General features: G+C 38.8%; 1 protein-coding gene across 4 annotated transcripts in view; it reads left to right on the top strand.

The window, feature by feature from the left end:
* ZNF804A (zinc finger protein 804A) overlaps window positions 1-20,334 on the top strand; it is a 220,573-nt gene that overhangs the window by 91,447 nt on the left and 108,792 nt on the right. Inside the window, exon 2 of one of the 4 annotated variants that reach the window (XM_075118002.1) lies at window positions 10,960-11,080. The exons of the other annotated variants lie outside the window; for them this stretch is intronic. Coding sequence (XP_074974103.1) covers window positions 11,069-11,080 — 12 coding nt within the window. The 5' untranslated portion in view covers window positions 10,960-11,068. The remainder of the gene's footprint in view (window positions 1-10,959; window positions 11,081-20,334) is intronic. 4 annotated transcript variants of the gene reach the window in all.

The following is a 20,334-nucleotide window of genomic DNA, read 5'->3' on the forward strand; positions in this document are numbered from 1 at the left end:
TAGACCTCTTGTTTTCTTGGAGGCATCTTAAGAGATCAGGATTACATCAAGCAAACTTAATTTGAGTACTACCTACTGTGTGTATGAAGTTATATATTGTCTCACTGGCAATTTGATAGTTTTTTAAATTAAATATAAAACATATGTTAATTTAGTATCCATGCTGAGACTTAACATGCTGTGAAGTTGGGGAATTGAAAGTCATGATGTTCTCACCCAAAAAGGCCATACTGCTGATTAAGGTCCAATCCTGCACAAGGATGTAGAAGCACAGAGCCTAGCTCCTGCATGGTGTTCCACCAAAGTAATTGGAGAAATGGTCAACTTTTGTAGATCTCTTTGCATTTTGGGCCCTATTATTAAAATTAATGCTATGAACAGTCAAATACAGTAAAGTAGAAATTTCTACACATAACTGGGGACTAGGGGAGTTTAACAGCTTTAACATTTCATTCTGTGTCATTTTGTGTATTGTTAGAGATGTGTTGACATTTCTGCTTGTCGGAATAGCTTTTTTACTTTCCATCATAACCTGAGTGTTATAAAATGCTGCATTAACCTTTCTAACAGGCTTAGGTGTGACACAGAAGATCTATTTTACAGGAGAATGTATTATTCATTAAGTAAATAGTAGATGCAGTAAGAAAGAATTGTCTGAACACTAGAACTTAATCAAGGCAATTACAGTTAGAGATATTAATACATTACTAGGCACAACCATATAATCATTAAATATACTTGGACATTTCCTTCAGAAATTAAAATGACTTAAGTTCCAAACAGTCATTTGAACTGAGCAGGCAATGTCAGTTCCTCCTCCCTTTTAAAGGTTTTGTAAAAGCTTAAATATTGGTTGGAAATAAGCTACCAGCATTTGAAGAACAATTTCTTGAAAAAATAAAAGGAAAGAAAAAAACTTTTCATGTTCAAAACTTCCAGCTCTTTGGAAAGACTCTCTGCTAGATGTCTAGGTCAATTCTAAATACTTACAAGGAGGGAATTCTGCCACCATTTAAACCTGTGGAAAATCTTTTGACATCAGTAGGGTAGCTGGGGTTTAAATGACAGCAGAATTTGTCCGAAGCGTGTGTAATATTGACTACTATGGAAAATATGTACAATTCATAATTGTTCATTAAAGTAAAGAAAAGGATTTAGCATGTATATCAGAACATGAATTTGTTGTGTAACTTAATTTACTTCTACAACAGTTTTTTAATTAATACCCGTATTTTTTACAACCTTGTCATTATTTCCCTAGTTGAAAGATACTATTCATCATGGGCTAGATTTCAATTCTAGGCACAGCCCTAATTGAGTCCCATTGATTTTTTTCATTGAAATCACTTAGGCTTTTTTGAAAATTCTCCTTCGGTGTGAAATCCTGAAGTCAGTGGTAGTTCTGCCATTGATGTCAACGGGGCTAAAATTTCACCTCAGATCTGTACATTGTTGCCTTAAAAAATAAATTTCCCCATGTTTGTTTATTCCCCCCCGCCCATTCCCGTTCCTCACATGTTCTTGTCAACTGCTGGAAATGGCCCACCTTGATTATCACTACAAAAGGTTCCCCTCCCCCTGCTCTCCTGCTGGTAATAGCTCACCTTACCTGATCACTCTTGTTACAGTGTGTATGGTAACACCCATTGTTTCATGTTCTCTGTGTATATAAATCTCTCCACTGTATTTTCCACTGAATGCATCTGATGAAGTGAGCTGTAGCTCACGAAAGCTTATGCTCAAATAAATTTGTTAGTCTCTAAGGTGCCACAAGTACTCCTTTTCTTTTTATGAGAACAAAGGCTTTTTCTCCAGTAGAGACCATGCTGTTTTTGTGGCAATCTGCAAACTGGACACCTTTATATTAGGCTTGAATAAAGACTAGGAGTGGATGAGTCATTACACTAACTAAAAACTATTTCCCCATGCTAATTTTCCCCCTACTGTTACTCACACCTTCTTGTCAACTGTTTGAAATGGGCCATCCTGATTATTACTACAGAAGATTTTTGGTTTTTTTCTCCTGCTGATAATAGCCCATGTTAATCGATTGGTCTCGTTAAGAGTTGGTATGGCAACATCTATCTATCTATCTATCTATCTTCCTACTGTATTTTCCACTGCATGCATCTGATGAAGTGGGCTTTAGCCCACGAAAGCTTATGCTCAAATAAAATTGTTAGACTCTAAGGTGCCGCAAGTACTTCTTGTTCTTTCTGCTGATACAGACTAACACTGCTACCACTCTGAAACCTGGCACCCAAGTGTTTCTTTAGGACAGAGACCAGACTCGCAGGGTAAAAGTGATACAGTTCCATCTCATCAGCACACATACTTATGATACTCTATTCCTTGTTTAGAAATGATCTTGCCAGGAAGTCTCTCATATGCTGAACAACGTGACAGATAGGACAGGTTATTGAGGGACTCTTTATGCTCATGCTGACAAGATATCAAACTTCAGTTCCTGGCCCCAGTTCCAGTCCACGTTCTAAAAAGCAAACATCCCAGTCAGATCACAGAAGTCAGTATTAGAGCTGATCGGAAAAGGGGAGGTATTTTTACAGAAAATTTTGAAAAAATCAAAAACTGAAATATTTTAGCTGAAAACCAAAATATTTTGATTTGGCAATGCCACTGTGGTAGCTCATGGGCCTTATCATTCAGGTGCCCCATGTTCCCATTCCATATAAGCCAGGGTCTCTGGATGGATTACTTCTCCTTTGGGTGCACAACTGTCCTCTTTCTTGGTGAGGGGAGGTGGCACATTATGGAAGTCTTATTCCCATGATGCATCATGCGAGATGAAGTTCTGGTGAGGAGCCAAGCACATGGAAGAGAAGGGAGACATAAAACAACTAAATGATAATGGCCATGAGGCACCCTGGTGGCAGATCTGAACCAAAACTTTTCAGTTTGGAGGTATTTGCTTTTTCAATAAAAAAAAATCTAAATTTTTTGGGGAATTTTTTTTCTTTGTAAAAAGAGTTTGTTTAATCAAAAACTCAACGTTATGTCACAAAACAATTTCAATGGAAAAATTTCAACCAGCCTTAGTCAGCATCCACTGACTCCAGTAGTTATTGTTACATCTTTCCTTTAAAAATATCAAATGCAACTAAAATATGCGAGCTAAGGATGATAACTAATATAACCAATCAATAACTATCGTCTGAACCTCAGTGGCTTTCTGATCAATCGCATAGGTCTTGTTCTCACTATAGTTCCTTCTGCAGTAGCTTATTCAGCTACTGAGCTGATCTGAAATCGGAATCCTGTGTCTCTGTTCCTGGTGATTTTCATTACCGGTGAGTAGGTAGGCATGTGTTACTTCTGTGAACAGTTTTCTGTATGTCCTTGAGAAACAGAGAGAGAGAGAGAGAAAGTATCCTCTTCGGTTTTGTTTAGATGTCCTTTGTTCCAGGAGATACTGTTACAGCTAGGAATGTGGATAACTTCTTGCTGTGGCTTACAACCACACGGAGCATCCTATTAATACTAAATAAGATCTGGGACTAATAACTGTACGTGGTGCTGGTAATTCTACACCTATGTGTTTACTTTTTTATATTAAAGGGTCATTGCATCAGTGGTTTGGGACAAGACAAAAAAGAACACATGGCATTAATATGCAAAGGGAGAAAATGAAGTAATATCTTCAGAAACCACTTGCACAGTGTTTCAAATTTGTAAATTTGTGGGAAGGAGAGTACAAGTGAGGAAATGTTTTTACTGTAGTCAAACAAAATTGAGTAAAAATGAAGCAGATTTAGTCCTTGAGTGATGGATTAGCTTAACACCAATTATTGCTCTATAGAAGATATCTAGTAACCAAATTTTGTCTTCACTGTATTAATCATTCAAAAATATTAGTTTAAAAGATAGAAATGACTGTAAAACATCAAATAACAACACTGATTTACTTTAACCCCAACCACCAATAAAATAGATATTTGATAATGTTTCATACTTCGGTTGACTGTAAATGACCGAAAGACAGTGTGACAAAAGTCAGATTCAAACTTTTTGCGCCAGACCTATGCCCATTTTACAACAGTAGAGGATCTGGCTTTTCATATCAAAACTGTGCTTGCAATGTTTCCATCCACTAAATCTCATTGTAAAGAAAGCTTTTCCTGTCTTTTGTCCACCTTGTGTACTCACAAATATTTCAATGACTGTGCTCTTCATACAGAAAATCTAACAACTGTAATAACTTTTAAAAGTAAATAAATACATTTATTAGGTGTAGAGGATAAAGAATGAAGAAATCATACATATTTCAAAAAATGCTGGAAAACAAAGTAGACAGAAGAAGCGAGTTTACATTATATGAAGCAGATTACATATTGTTTTCCAATCACACTTATTCAACGATCAGTGCTATTTAGTTCTGATTATATAAACAAAAGTCCATTATTAGTGTTCAGGGGAAAAACATTTTATTGAAGAATTATAATCATTATCTTTCTTACTTTATCTTGCAGATGCTTAAAAGGGACAGAGAGATTTTGCTTCCTGGTCTGAATCAGGATTATGGGGACAAACTCCCAAAGGGGGAATAAATAAATAAATGAACTCAGCATCGTTTCCCCTGTTCACTGTCATAGAGCACAACAAGGCAGGTGAGCCTTAGTACTTGGTTCCCATGCATTGCAGCATGACAAATCAATGCAGAAAGGCTAGGCAATAGACATGCTAGTTCCTCTGAGAATGCATACATCCTCCCGTCCCCATCCCCACCCCCCAAAGGAATTCTTCCTCTTTTGAGGAGGAGAGCCAGTCGTCCAAATCAAAGTTAGACAATCAAAGAGTAAAATATATCTTTTTTTAAAAAAAAGAGGCTAGCCCTCTTCTGATGTGAGTGTACTGATGGTTTTGAAAATACGTTTAGGAGGACTGTGGACACTATACACAAGCTAAAGTGATCTATAAGGTATAAGAGGGGGATAATCATTTGCTGCCACACCTAAAAGGCTTTTGTCCTTAGCTGCTGTTATCAGTCACCATACCCTAATTAATAGGCCTTCATTCCTATCGGTCCATGTGCCTTAATGTCCAAGATATTGTTCCCAGCTACTGTACAGGTTGCGGTGCCTCAGCACCGCCACCTCCTCCTCCAGAGCACCTTAGCTTGGCTTCCTTTGACCAGCTGTACTGAGAGTGTCCAAAATGGGGGCTTGAATGCTGCCCTGATGCACTGTAATAACAAATTATAACAAAACAAATTGAGGATGAAATGTTCTTGTTTTCGCATACCAGGCTTATGTCAGGCACATAATATTCCCTTATTGGTGTTTTCTGTAGTTTAATATGCCATTCGGGTTTATTCTTAAATGGATAAACATGCTCAGATGATTCAGAATCAAAACCAGACTGGGGTGGGGGACAGCGTTTAGAAAGAAAAGGCAACCCATCAGCAGCCTGTGGCACAATACATCTGGAGGGAACTTCTAAGTCACCAGCAAACTGACAGCCACTTGCTGGGTATAAAGCCTGCCAAGGAGACAGATGGCAATGTTGAAATAATCTCTGTTGTGCCTAGCATCTAGGTTTTGTGAGGAGAAGAGGAACTTAGGGCAGCAACATGTTGTAGAAGAATAAATAGTATCCGCTACTATCTTTTTATTTTTTAAATTGATACGAAACTGAGCAGAAATCTTTCAAATGTTGCATTACAAATATAAGTTAGAAAGGCAAGAATTGTGTATCTCCTTGGAGTGGATAAAACTACAAGAACTGGAGGTAGTTTAAACTAGATTTATCCCCAGTAGACACTATGCAAGGAAATTATAAAATAATAATAAGATCTCTGGTTGAAAAAAATACATTGTATGAATTTCTTCTACAGAACTACCAGACAGTGTGAACCTAGTGGAGACTAGGTTAGAGAGAGGAAATGATCCAGCATATTCTCCAGAGAATTGGCAGATTCTTCTCACGGAGAGAACAAATGTGGAAGATTATGATTAGGTGTTTTATACCCCAGGTTTGCACAATGAAGTAGACACAACGTTCACAGCAAAATGTTAGGGGGAATGCCACGGTATAGAGAATTGTCTAATCTGTGCTGAGATTAAGTTGATTCAGGATAATTTGCACATGCTAACCTAAGAATTTAAAAGAAATTAAGCCAACTTGGTGTCACTGTGCTGCAGTGCTTATTTGTAATACACTGCTTGCAATTTTGATTGAAACCTTTAATTTTTGCTGAAATGTGTGATGGGCTGAGGCAGGAGCAAGGAACCCTGGGGCACATGTGGATACATCAGCGGGAAGAAAGACAGGAGGCAATGAATGTGGTTTAGGTTGCAACTATATTCACTTAAAATATCTGGGAGAACCTGGCAACAAATTGATGCAGTGCAGGTCTTTATCATTCCTTAATCATTTCCACAGAGTCTCCAACCTGCGACCCTGACCCATTTCTGGGACCCTGTTGCCCTCTCCTCATATAAAGTCAAATGGGGCTAGACAAGGAGAGGGTTGGCCCCATGCTGTACCTGTGATAGGAGCTCTGAAGCCCCCCTTCCACAGCTCCCTAAAAGGGGGAGGGTCAACTCCCCACTGTAACAGATGTAGGAGCCCCAACTGTCTCGCCCCCCACCTTACTCAGCTCCCTTAGGGATGCTTTACTTCAAATCCTTTTAAAATCCATTTTATCTGAGAACTTCATCCCTTCCTTACTGAGTACCTCCACTGGACATCTGCCACAAATTTTACATAGCAGATTGCAACGCTATAATCTAACCTACCTACTCCACCTGACTGGGTCCCAGACCTACTGTGGGGAAGGCAAAAAAAAAACCCCACCCTGCTTTGGTCAATCTGAAGGTAAGGAATAAATTGCTTTGCAGTCCCACAGAAAAAAAAAGGGCAACTAGTATACTGCCCACAGTGGGTCCTGAGGAAGCAGAGTCCTTTTGGAAATGTAAAGGGTGGGTGGGTGCTGTCATCCCAAACCAGGTAAAAGAGGGCTTTACCAGGGCGATATGGGGTATAAATATCTCTAATCTTCCTATAAGGAGGAAGAGCAGCACCCTCTCCTGACCTGGTCCAGCTCCTACTTGCTCTGTACAGGTAAACATTCCACTTTCCTCCACCTCTGCTACTAGTTGTGGGGTGAGGTGTGGGGGGGAGGGGAGGGGCAGGGGAAGAGGGCTTAAAGGGGAAACCACTCTTTTCCAGCCAGATGGACAAGGACCAACCCCATTGAGCTGCAGTGAGCAGAATGAGCCAGCATTACTTCTGAGTGTAGTGAGATCAACAGTATTAATTCTCAAAGTAACTTACAGCATATCTTCACTCTTTTAGATTCAGAAACATTTATTAATACTGAAAATTAGTGCTAACTTTTAAGTGCAGTGGATGACACGGTGGGTTGAACTCCTGAACCTCAGAGAAGATTTTTCTGCTTCATACTCATCTGTTACTCCATCATTTTTCCTTAAAATTGACAGTTCTACAACTATACATGTTCTAGACACTTTGAGCCATATACTTCCCTGATCTAAACTGACCCAGTTCTTCATGCAGATATATTTCTTGAATTAATTCCTGTTTGAGATAGAGCATACCTTTTAGAAAACCATCCAGTTTTGATTAAAAATTGTCAGTGAGGGAGAATCCACCACAATGCTTGGTAAATTTTTCCAGTGGTTAATTACTCTCACTGTTAAACATTTGTGTCTTATTTCCAGTCTGAATTTGTCTAGCTTCAACTTCCAGTCATTGGATCTTGTTATAACTTTGTCTGTTAGACTGAGGAGCCCGTTATTAAATAGCTCATATAATATCATTTACTTCCTATTATTTTGTGCCTCTTAACTATGTGTTTGCAGATTGTATTTAGATCTACATAAGAAAGGTGCTAAAGATGTGCAAATATAATATCATGGTCATGGATGTATTAAAGCATCAGTGGGCAGATGAATCTATAATAGTCATCTGTCATTTCAATTTAAAACAAGCTACAAAATCACTGGAGAGGTCATGAACCACATAGCCTGCTAGATTATGCATTCTATTCTTTTGTCACATCGGAAAAGCACCCACCACTTTTGGCCAAGTTCTCAAGCACATGTAGGCTAACAGGAAACTGATCTTGAATACCATGGTTTGGGTCTCTACCAGACATGCCTTTTAAGCAGGCATGAGAGAAGGTTAAACACCTTCCACACCCTCTCTCTTCATTGAATTCTAAATATCAAGGGGGAAGCCAAAGTTTCTGACACCAAAATACTTGAGAAAACAAAATGACCAAATCTAATCACAATTCTCAAACACGGAATTTGTGTTGGCATGGTCATCTGCACTGCATGGATGATAGCCTCATTTCAAAGGATCTGTATGGATTGCAGATGCTCCAAGGCCACTGGGCCAATGTAGACTCAGTTTCATGGATGTTTGCTAGAGGCACTTAAAAACTTTCAACCTGTAACATGGCAATATGGGAAAATGCAGCTAGCAACAGACTGTTTTGTAGGGCTATGCTGCCCCAGGGAGTAAAAGAGACTGAAGAAAGGTGGTTGAGAGGGAGGCAAGAAAAGAGAGTGAAGAGGAAAGTACAGCAGGCCTCAAGTGCTAAATGTGCACTGGCTTCCACAGATAACACCTCTGTAATGGCATTACATTCTGAATTATAAAAGGCAAATTTCTATTATTAGTAACAAGGCTATCACAGGAAGTAGTGAGACTTCAGTCACAGAGTTCTTGATATGTACTTGTGAAATTCCTTATATGTGAAAAAGATTTTTAATCAAGAAAGCTTTTCAAGTCTCCTTCAGAATAGCTTCTTCATGGGCTGTTAGGCAGAACAGGAAAGGCATCTACTGTCCTTAAAATGATGTATGCCTGATTGAGAATCATGGCACTGATTCTAGCCAAGCTAGCAAAGACTATTAATGTCATCTGTACAGAGCAGAACTTTAAACAAATCTAAGGCATTGCCATGAGAGTTTAAATGGTGTATCCCTTTAGGATGAAATTGAACTGGTGTAGAGGGCTAATGCAAGGCCATCAACATCAATTGAAACTGGGTATATGCTGGTGTGGAAAAGTCAGTCACACAGTAGGGAGCCTCCGTATCCCTTGTGTGTCATGGAGGTGGGCTGTAAACTGACTTATCAAAGGTTTCAGACTATCATGGAGGAATCCACTGCAGGTGGCTCTGTTGATTCACTGGCTGCGATCTCCACATAGCTGAAGTGTCATTGGTGATAAGGATGAGTCTGCCTGATAGGGAGAAGTGGTGAATTCAGTTTTCCTGAACACACCATGAATATTTGGTCTTCGTGTGGAGAGAGGTGAATTTTACCCTCAGTGTTTGGATAGGCTTATATTTTCTTTTAGGCCACACCACACATGGCTGTGCAAATGAAGGGGATGTACAGCTGGAGAGTTATAAAACAGACTGAGCTGCTGTTTTCAAAAACAGTCTAGTATATGTTGCAGACACAGACTATGCAATGGTGTCTTCTGGTTAGCAAAGTTTTACAAATATTTATTTTGGTATAGTTTACGTAACTCCCAGGTGGCTCTGCCAATTGTGCCTATCCCACATCTAGGGTGATAAAACCTTTATGGCATTCCACAACATCCTGGATGTTCTCTCTATACATTGTGTGGAACTGGTCAGGATTAAGGTTGCCTGGCTCATAACCACAACAGCAGGTTCCCAGAGATTCTGGAACCCACATTGCTGATCAAAATAAATGCTCAATACATAAGTCAACTTTCCCTCAAAAACCAATAGCATTCCAATTTAGGCACCAGTGGTGGGAGGACTATAAAGACAGTTCTATGGATTGCCACTAAGTGGGGTCTCAGAGTTGCCTCTTGTTTACTCCAGGGAGTCCTGAGGTTTGGAACCCTGACATCTTTAGAGAAGCTTCCAAACCACTCAAGTTGTAACTGACATCATAGAAATGCACCAGTCATACATTCACTCAAAAGGGACAGATCACGTTGTACAAACATGCTTATAACTTCCCCTTTATATTTGGCACTCAGCAGCTCAACTTTGAACACCCTTATTTTGACACACAATATCTGGGAGTAAGGTTAAACTCTAACTCGGAGTAAAAAGTTGTCTTCTCCTAAAATCACAATCCTGGGGTTCCATTTTTATATGCAGGTCTATCTTTCTCACACCATATACTTTATACACCAAAGAAAAAACAGCCACATATTTTCATTTTTTTATTTAATATTTCATCAACTATGTTTTTCTCAGCTGCACCATAGGAAACAAAAGTTGTAGAAAGGAATAGTTGGCACACCCAAGAGTATTTATAAGTGAAAATGAATCTGAATGGACAGATCATTGTAATGGAGAAAATGTTTCAATTACAGTAGGGGACAGTTAACAATGTTTACTGTTTTGAAAGCGTCTATGGATTCCAGTGATATTCCCACTCTTTATAATGAGGAATTCCACTAGGAATAGTAGAATATATCAAAATAGAACATATTGTGAAGAGAAACCAATGTATATTTATCTAAGATCCTAAGATGGAAGCTATTTATTACAGTTGAAGTCAGTGGTCAAAGTAGATTGAAAAATGAAGGGAAGGTCTCATTGAACCAGCCAAAAAAGAGAAGGAGATGTTGGGGAGCACTACTTACAGAAGTCAGGGAGGGGACAGGAAGCTCTCCTTGCTTTTAGCAGAGGAGGAGGGATTTGCACTTCTTTACATGCTTACTTCCTCCCCACTTTCACTTACCTTAACCCTTGACTGAAGCTATAGATATATCACAGCTACAAGTCCTCATAAATTAATGCTGTCCCACTTATCCTCATGATTTTGTTCTTTAGAAAAAAGCAAAGGTATCATGGATCTTTCTGGCTGAGTAACTTAGGTTGGCTTACCACACAGCACAGTAAAGTCTGAATGGTATCTTCTAGATGCATAAAGATTTTTTTTCCTTCTACAACCAATTTCATTTTTATTTCTTTAGGGAATGTGGATGGCAAATTCTGCACTGACTTGTATTTGACCCTTAGGATGGGATTTTCTCACACTGAAATGGTTATGTTTGAACTTCCACTGACTGCGGTGGGAGAAACATGAGGCCAAAGGTCAGAGCTTTTTAAAAATCCCACATTTAATGTAGATTGTAAATAAGTTAACATTGTCCATTTATAGCGGCATTTTCAGAGCTGTTGAGGAGCCATAAATCCCATTGAAGGCAATGGGCACTGCACAAGCTTAGGACTTCTGGAAATTTGCCTACTGACCTCTTAACCAAATTGATTATGCTGCCTCAATCAAATATTTACATGAATTCTCTCTGAGCACTAAGTATTATGTCACAGTAGGATCACCCCACATTGACAGTACATAAAAGAAATGCACAGCACGTTGAACATTAGATTAACGATAAATAGGCCATTATAGATTGGATGATGTGCAGAATTATGGAAACAAAGTTTATCCGGATATAACGTTGACTTAAAAATCATTGATTTAAATCAATGACAGTAAAATCTTATTTCATTTTTCGCAAGATGAAGAATAATATATTCTAACAGCATATATTATTTTTCTGCTTTTTAAAAGTGGTAGCAACAGTGTAGTAACTGCATTCTCATTTTAGTTGAATATGTCTTCCAGGACCTGGGCTGGAGGGACAGATAATGTTCTGCAATACAACAAGCACATTATTAAAATGACAGATGACCAGGAAATTAAATCTTCTCATCCCACAGGACATTTTCAAATGTTAAATGAAAGCATCTGCAACAGAGTTGTTTGTTCCTATTAAGGGCACAAAGACCATAAACTTGAGTTATCAAATCCAAGTTCAGTTATTATGCTGTGTATCTGTGGAGAAAGACATATTAGAAAAGTACAGTGTGTGTTCTCCACAATGGGTGGACCTCACACAATATTGGCAGATTGGTTGTGATTTGTGTCTGTGGGTTTTGTTGTTCCTCTGAAAATTACCTGAATGCACCCATATTTCTTTGATCTTGAGACTGGGCTGGAAATCTCATGCAAACAGGCTGTCTCATGAGATCTCCATGTTTCCTATTTGATCTGGGCCAGAAATCTTGAGAGAACATACCATTTTCATGGTTTCCCTTATTTTGTGCTTATAGTGCTCACTAAAGGCACAAGTTGTAAGAAAATGTAAACAGAAACAATGTGACATCTTTAGCTCTCTTAGAAACACAGGAAACATTCAGTGTTTTCAGGACAACGAAGCCAAACATTGATACAGAAATTAAGCCAATTTTGGGAATCCTCAAAACATGTGCTAAGGTAGGCACTTGCAGAACGTGACTATCATCAATCATCCTGGCATTGTCTTCATGGCAGTCTGCCTTTTAGGTCCCTATCACCTTCTTTCTTACAGACATGCACACCCTGCGATAAGAAAAGGAGTACTTGTGGCACCTTAGAGACTAATAAATTTATTTGAGCATAAGCTTTCGTGAGCTACAGCTCACTAAGTGAGCTTGAGCTGTAGCTCATGAAAGCTTATGCTCAAATAAATTTGTTAGTCTCTAAGGTGCCACAAGTACTCCTTTTCTTTTTGCGAATACAGACTAACACGGCTGCTACTCTGAACCCTGTGATAGTGTGACTGCTTCTGGATTTCCACAGGATTCAAGTGCCAGTCCAAAGCCTCAGGATCTGTTATGTTTCCTAAGTATCACTGTGTTAATCTGAGTGTGTGTGTGTGTGTGTGAGAGAGAGAGATGACAGCTGGTAATCCATTAGGCTGTACATGAGATGAGCAAGCATGCTTCCTCTTCCAAAATATTCCAGCTGGGGGAATAAAGCTTCTAGCAACACCTGGAAGAGCTATGGGGTGGGGAAGAGGACTGGCAAGTAGCTTCTTCGACAGTGGATTTATTGGAAACATATATTCTTTTTCAAGAATTTGAAACACAATCCATAACATTCTATAGAAAGAGAATGATATCCTTGTAAATTATATAGAACTCTGCTGGTTTGATCCTTGTTAAATCATGTAGGACTTTCCCATGGGAAATCCCACAGGGGCAATGCTAGGTTATTCTAGATTTGGGGAACCTAATTGTTCATATTCATCACATCACTTTGCTTTTTGACCTTTGGGTTTGTCAGCAGTAGCTTGCATGATGATTGTGAGGTACTGGCTACCCACCAGTGACTGACAAGTTTTCTCTCTCCTTGTCCATGATAGTAGTGGGAGACAGAGTTTTTGGGTCCACTAAAGCATCAGTACTTGTATAGAATCAGTGTGTGTTAAAGACTGTTAAAAGCTTATAATTCTCAACTATAGTACGTTCAATAATCCTTTTCAAAATAAACTACATGGGAAATGACAAGACTTATTAATAAATCAAACTTTCAGTGTTTTAGAGCCAAATAAGCTTTGTCACAATTTTTGATGTTTTATATAGATCTATTTGATTTTTGATGTCCTTTGATGTTTTATATAGATCTATTTTAGTGAGGAGCACTATTAAATGTCACTCAGAGAAACTTTGAAACAAGTACCTTAGGGGTTCAGTCCTGCTCACATTGAAGTCAATGGGGGTAAGTGCATGACCGGTTGAATTTTTGTTTTGGTTATAAACACATTCAACATTTTATTATCTCATTAACAAATAACTGAAATCCGATTTGGGCAAGATCAGATCCTCAGTTAGTATAAATTGTCACACTGCATTGACTTCAGAGAGCTATAACAATTTATACAAGTTGAGGATCTGACCCTAAGTATCTGCATTTCTGGGTTTCAGAGGGACTAGCTAAGGACTGTAGTTAAAAACGGTTTGAAATACCCGACCAGGGGTATTCTATCTGCTACCCAAGATCCATAAACCTGGAAACCCTGGATGCCCCATCATCTCAGGTATTGGCACTCTTACAGCAGGATTATCTGGCTATTTGGACTCTCTCCTCAGACCCTACGCTACCAGCACTCCTAGCTATCTTCAAGACACCACCGACTTTCTGAGGAAACTACAAATGCACTGGTGATCTTCCTGAAAACACCATCTTGGCCACCATGGATCTACAAGCTCTTTATACCAATATTCCACATGAGGATGGACTACAAGCTGTCAAGAACAGTATCCCTGATGAGGCCACGGTACACCTGGTGGCTGAGCTTTGTGACTTTGTCCTCATCCACAACCATTTCAGATTTGGGGACAATTTATACCCTCAAGTCAGTGACACTGCTATGGGTACCCGCATGACCCCACAGTATGCCAACATCTTTACGGCTGACTTAGAGCAACGCTTCCTCAGCTCTCGTCCCCTAACGCCGCTCCTCTACTTGCGCTACGTTAATGACATCTTCATTATATGGATCCACGGGAAGGAGACCCTTGAAGAATTCCACCAGGATTTCAACAATTTCCACCCCACCATCAACCTCAGCCTGGACCAGTCCACACTTCCACTTCCTGGACACTACAATATAAATAAGTGATGGTCACATAAACACCACCCTATACCAGAAACCTACTGACCGCTATACTTACCTACATGCCTCCAGCTTCCATCCAGGACACATCACACGATCCATTGTCTACCGGCAAGCCCTGAGATACAACCGAATTTGCTCCAATCCTCAGACAGAGACAAACACCAACAAGATCTTTATCAAGCATTCTTAAAACTACAATACCCACCTGGGGAAGTGAGGAAACAGATTGACAGAGCGAGACGGGTACCCAGAAATCACCTACTACAGAACAGGCCCCACAAGGAAAATAACAGAACACCACTGGCCATCACGTAGAGCTCACAGCTAAAACCTCTCCAGCACATTATCAATGATCTACAACCAATCCTGGAAAACGATCCCTCACTCTCACAGACCTTGGGAGACAGGCCAGACCTCACTTATAGACAGCCCCCCAACCTGAAGCAAATACTCACCAGCAACTACGCACCACACCACAGAAACACTAACCCAGGAACCAATCCCTGTAGCAAACCTCGTTGCCTACTCTGTCCCCATATCTACTCTAGTGACACCATCAGAGGACCCAACCACATCAGCCACACCATCAGAAGCTCATTCACCTGCATGTCTACTAATGTTATATATGCCATCATGTGCCAGCAATGCCCCTCTGCCATGTACATTGGCCAAACCAGACAGTCCCTACGTAAAAGAATAAATGGACACAAATCGGACATCAGGAATGGCAACACACAAAAGCCAGTGGGAGAACACTTCAGTCTTCCTGGGCATTCTATAACAGATTTGAAAGTAGCTATACTTGAACAAAAAAACTTCAGAAACAGACTTCAGAGACAAACAGCAGAACTAAAATTCACTTGCAAATTTAACACCATTAATTTGGATTTGAATAGGGCCTGGGAGTGGCTGGCTCATTACAGAAGCAGATTTCCTCTCTTGGAATTGACACCTCCTCATCTATTGTTGGGAGTGGACTGCATCCACCCTGATCGAATTGTCCCTGTCAACACTGGTTCTCCACTTGTGAGGTAACTCCCTTCTCTTCAGGTGTCAGTATATTTATGTCTGCATCTTTCACTCCATGCATCTGAAGAAGTGAAGTTTTTACCCACGAAAGCTTATGCTCAAATAAATCTGTTAGTCTTTAAGGTGCCACCGGACTCCTTGTTGTTTTTGTTTGAAATACTCACTCAACACCCCCATATACTTTTTTCTTAGTTGTTCTTAATTTTCTCAGAGTAATTCTTTCAAGGTATGAAATTTCCCATGCTTAGGCTCAACCCAAAGATGTATTATTTTGGAAAGTCTGGACAAAATTGTAATTTCCTGATATGATTCCTGTACAGTCCACACTACTGGGAACTTGCTAAATATCTCTGTGTAATATAGTTTAAAACCAGTGAATACTAGGTTTCTCTATATCTTGGCTGTTTCACTTCAATGATCCTTAATATGCAATGTTTCACTTTTCAAAACTGTCAACTTTTAATTTTAAGAGGGAGGAAAATAGCAAAAACATCTTAAACTAATCAATATTTGGCTTTTATACCTGTGTAAATACTAAAGTTATACACTGTTTAAAATAGAAAGATGAACAAATCACATGTACTGTGCTGATGCTATCTTCACCATATGATTTTATTACACAATCCACTGTAAGAAGAGCAGCCAATAACTACAAAATGAAAATGTGCTAACAGCGATTGTATGTCTACATCAACACACTTGAATGTACAATCAATTGAGTTTTATAGTAGATTAACATTCTGTAAATACCTGCATTTTAAAAGAGCTTGATTGGGTATTCACATAGTGTGTATTTAGAGCAATGGAATGGTAGTCAGAATTGCGATCTTAATACAAGCTGAACCAATAACTGTGTCTTTGACTGCTTAAGATCAATTGACTACATTGAGCCTTAAACAATTTGTGTGGAACAAACTTAAAAGTGGGTTGGGAAAAACCACTTGCTTACAAGAGGCTGTATTTGACCAAAAATAGGTAATTTTAAAAACTGTGTGTATGTATTTATATACATGCTGCTATTTACACATGTTGCTATTAAATTAATAAAATTATAATATATGAGAGATGGCTTTATGAAAACTGCAAACACTGTTGACACAGAAATGTTTTTCCCTTTGTAGTATCATTAAGCTATCTAGTGGAATAATGTTTATTATTGTTACTTACCTTTCTTTGAGTTAAATTACGAACAAGTTTGCTACAGAAATGACTTCAGAATACCCACATCTAGAAGTGATCATATAAAGCTGAGGCTATAAATTCTGACAACTTGACCATTTGCTGCCATTTTATTTACTGTAAAATAGTTATTATGAAGAAAAGCATACCAGCAGGCAGTCCTGACATCAGTGTTTTCTTGCAAACTCAGATAATCTGTACATCTGAGGGCTATTATTTTCTTATTTTATAGTCACCTTATAGAGAGTGTACCTGCAAAAACAGCAACTATATGCAATCAATTGGTTGCTAGAAGTTATTATCCCACTAGGATGTTTTCTTTTATATATGAGGTGGAACATTAAATTTAAAAATTAGCCCTGCTGTGAAACTAATGACAGTCTTCACTGAAAAGTGTCAATCCACTTCTGACAATTTCAAGACAATTTTTATTTTGCTCTTCACATAAAGAAAGATTGTTTGAAACAGCTATGTAGCACATACTAACTATAGACCTAATCCTGCTTATCTTACTTATGCACATGAATAAGTAAAGCAAATTTGGCCCTTTATCTTCTGATTTATGCATCTGTGAAAAGGTTGGGAGAGAAATAGAGGTTTCCCTGATTCTCCTTGGAAGATTATAAGAACTTCAAAACTTTTTGAAGTGTACTCCTGCTGTGCTGCTTCTTTCCTTCACGTTGATTGGCAATTTACATGTCAGACACTGGTGAGGCTAGGCAGATTTTTGGAACTTCAGTGAGCCAGCATGAGAAAAAGGTGTACTGTGGGAGTAACATTGATAACCCTTTAACATCATGACAAGAAAAAGAAATGTTGGCACACTGGGCCTGTGCTCTGAAAGCTAGGTCTGTGCTAGGAAATTGAGAGTCTCTAGGCATCCTAAGGTATAACATTGTCAAAACGAGTATAAAAGAGCAAAGAGACCAAGACTGAAAGAAAAGAAAGGGAGAGTCACTAACAAGAAAAATAGAAGGCAAGAGACAAACATGGAAATTATAGTTGCTCAGGTACTAGGTGATGAGGGACACAAATATGTAGATGGGAAGGAAAAAAGGAATGAGAAGATGAGGTAAAGTTGTGTTGGGTATTTTGGGGGGAGAGAGAGAGAGGGAGATAACAGTGTTCCAAAAACATATTCTGCTGCTTCTCCCTTAAAGTCAATGTTGTTGCCCTGATGAAAAATTATGATAGAATACTTATCTTTTTAAACTTTGGATTCCCTATCAGTTTGTACCCAACTTTTCATTTTTCTTCATGTGTTTTGTCTGCCTTCTTCTTCTTCTTCTTCTTCTTTCTTCTTTCTTCAATATAGGTTCAGTTTGACAGACAGAGAACTATTTAATCACAGCCAGTGTCTTCATGCACTACTTATTCTCAGCATTGGTTAGCACTAGTTGTCTGGCAAATGTAAGACTGGCGAAAGTGATCAATTCTGGGTAACCCTGCCACCCTTTCTGGTCACGTGGACTAGCATTTGTTCATTCCAGAACGCGTATGCCTTCATGTGTTCAATCCATTAGGACATTGGCAATGACGGGGAGGAGGGAGGGAGGGACCCGGAGAAGAGAGTGAGTGACAGTGAGAAAAATGGAAGCCTATATGAAAACTGAGCCTAAAAGAGGGAAGAGTCAAGCATCAAAAAAAGGAAGAGTAATACACAATAAAAAGAGAATGGAGCGAGGCAGCTACAGACATAAGAGGAACCACAAAGACAAGCAAAACTGACACAGAGGAAAAGAGTGAGCTAACTATGATAATCAAAAAATATTGTCTCATAGGTTTAGTATTCCACATAGATTTTGCACTTATGTTATATGGGCTCCCAAAATTTGGAGGTTGGTTGTCAAAATGTGCCTTTTTGTAGCTCATTATTCTCTTAAAATGTGTTACAAATCAGTTTACTAATCCCTGATCCATGTTTAAAACTAACATTGTTAATAATACCAATTGGCATTTATAGACTGCTTTCCAACCAAGGACCACAAAGAATCTCACAAATAGTCTGAGCGTAAGGTGCTGAGTGTCTTTGGCTACCATTAACATCAAAGGATGTTTAGGGAGCTCATCACCTTGCAAAATGGCTTTCACAACACCAATGTGAGGTAGGCAAGCAGTAATATCCCCTTACAGGCAAGAGTGGAGTTAGTTCCTTCATATTGTGTCCTTTAGTTGCTTTCTATCTGAGAGACTTCCTGATCAGATACTCATTCTTTGAATTATAGTGAGCCTGAGTCTGATCTCACGCTGTTTTTTCCTCTAGATTTGTGTTATTCCACATTTTATGTCAAGATGTTGACCATGCAGCTGAAGTGATACACGATTAACATTTAGATTTTCCCTCAATCTTATTCTTTGCCCTGAATATGAATGATGGCATTTCTTTTCTTTTTGCTTGATTTTTTTTTTTTTTTTTTGTTTCCCTGTGCAAGTGCTGTAAGTGAAAGCTGGTTCAGGTTTATTTCGTCAGAGAATATTAATGTGGGGAAGCTTTTGAAAGTTTCCAAATGAGTTTGAAAGTCAAACAATAATGTCTTCCCTGTGATTATACTAAAGTAGCATTAAGGACAATGTGAAAGTAGCATAGCAGAAAGCACCATTGCAATATTTGCAGTCTGTCAAGCTTGCGACAGCGGAGGAGAGGTAAGGTTTATTAGAAATTTGCTTCCCAATGGTTTTGCCTTCTCTCCTGTTGAATGTCACTTCATTTTCAAATTGTACTCTGTCAGACTATTACTCTGTTGGGGTATTTGCATACATTAGCACTGACGGATGAGAAATGATTGAAGAATGGTAGCATAATGAGTTTCCAAAGAAGCATATGAAATGAAATTCACTACTGCTGTGGAAGACGCAGTATGATAAAAATCTACTCAGAAAGGTGCTCTCTCAAAGCCAGGGACACTTGCTTTCCAAAGCGAACACTGCAGCACACCTTTTAAAAAGTTCAAATTAATCTGTTGCTTATTTTAAAAATAGCTCTTGTGGTGCTTTTTTTTTAACTAATGTTACACTGTTTTCATTCATAGGATAGTTGGTGCATGATAAAAGATGCTGCTGTGCATACTTCAGTGTGATAAACTACCTGATAGCTTGAATTTATGTGTTTCAGCTTGGCACTCAGGCTAATGATCGGACTATATTAAGTTTAAGGGCAATATTAGTTGCCTTTAATCAGCACAAAAGAACAAGGAGTTGATGGTTTCTGGCTAGTGTCAAGATTGGTTAGGTAAATTGTATTTGTGGATGATCACGTATGGTAGCTGATCTCTGCCAGTCTCTTAAGACCCACACCTGCTCTCATTGAAGTCAATGGGAATTTTGCATGTCTTGTAAAATCATCTATTATCTATGTATATCTTTTCCAAGGCCCAAAATGATGTGTTCCATACATCAGAGAACCTTAGGACTTTTTGCAAGCTGTATGCAATTTTTGGAGCATGATGTTACACGGATTATTTGGTATGGGTTGTTTAAAGTGATACTATTTACCACTCTTAGTTTAAATAATAATAATAAAATATATTATCAAATAAAAGTAACACTTTGTTCTGACATTGTCATTTTTATCTGAAGAGTTCAGAACACTTTGCAAATATCATTACCCCAGTTTTACAAATGGAAAACCAAAGCTCAGAGAGGTAGGATGCATGTCTCTTAACTCCCTGTTCCATGTTCTAAACACTTGGCAAT

The sequence above is a fragment of the Caretta caretta genome, chromosome 11, assembly GCF_965140235.1.
Source record: "Caretta caretta isolate rCarCar2 chromosome 11, rCarCar1.hap1, whole genome shotgun sequence".
NCBI lineage: Eukaryota > Metazoa > Chordata > Testudines > Cheloniidae > Caretta > Caretta caretta.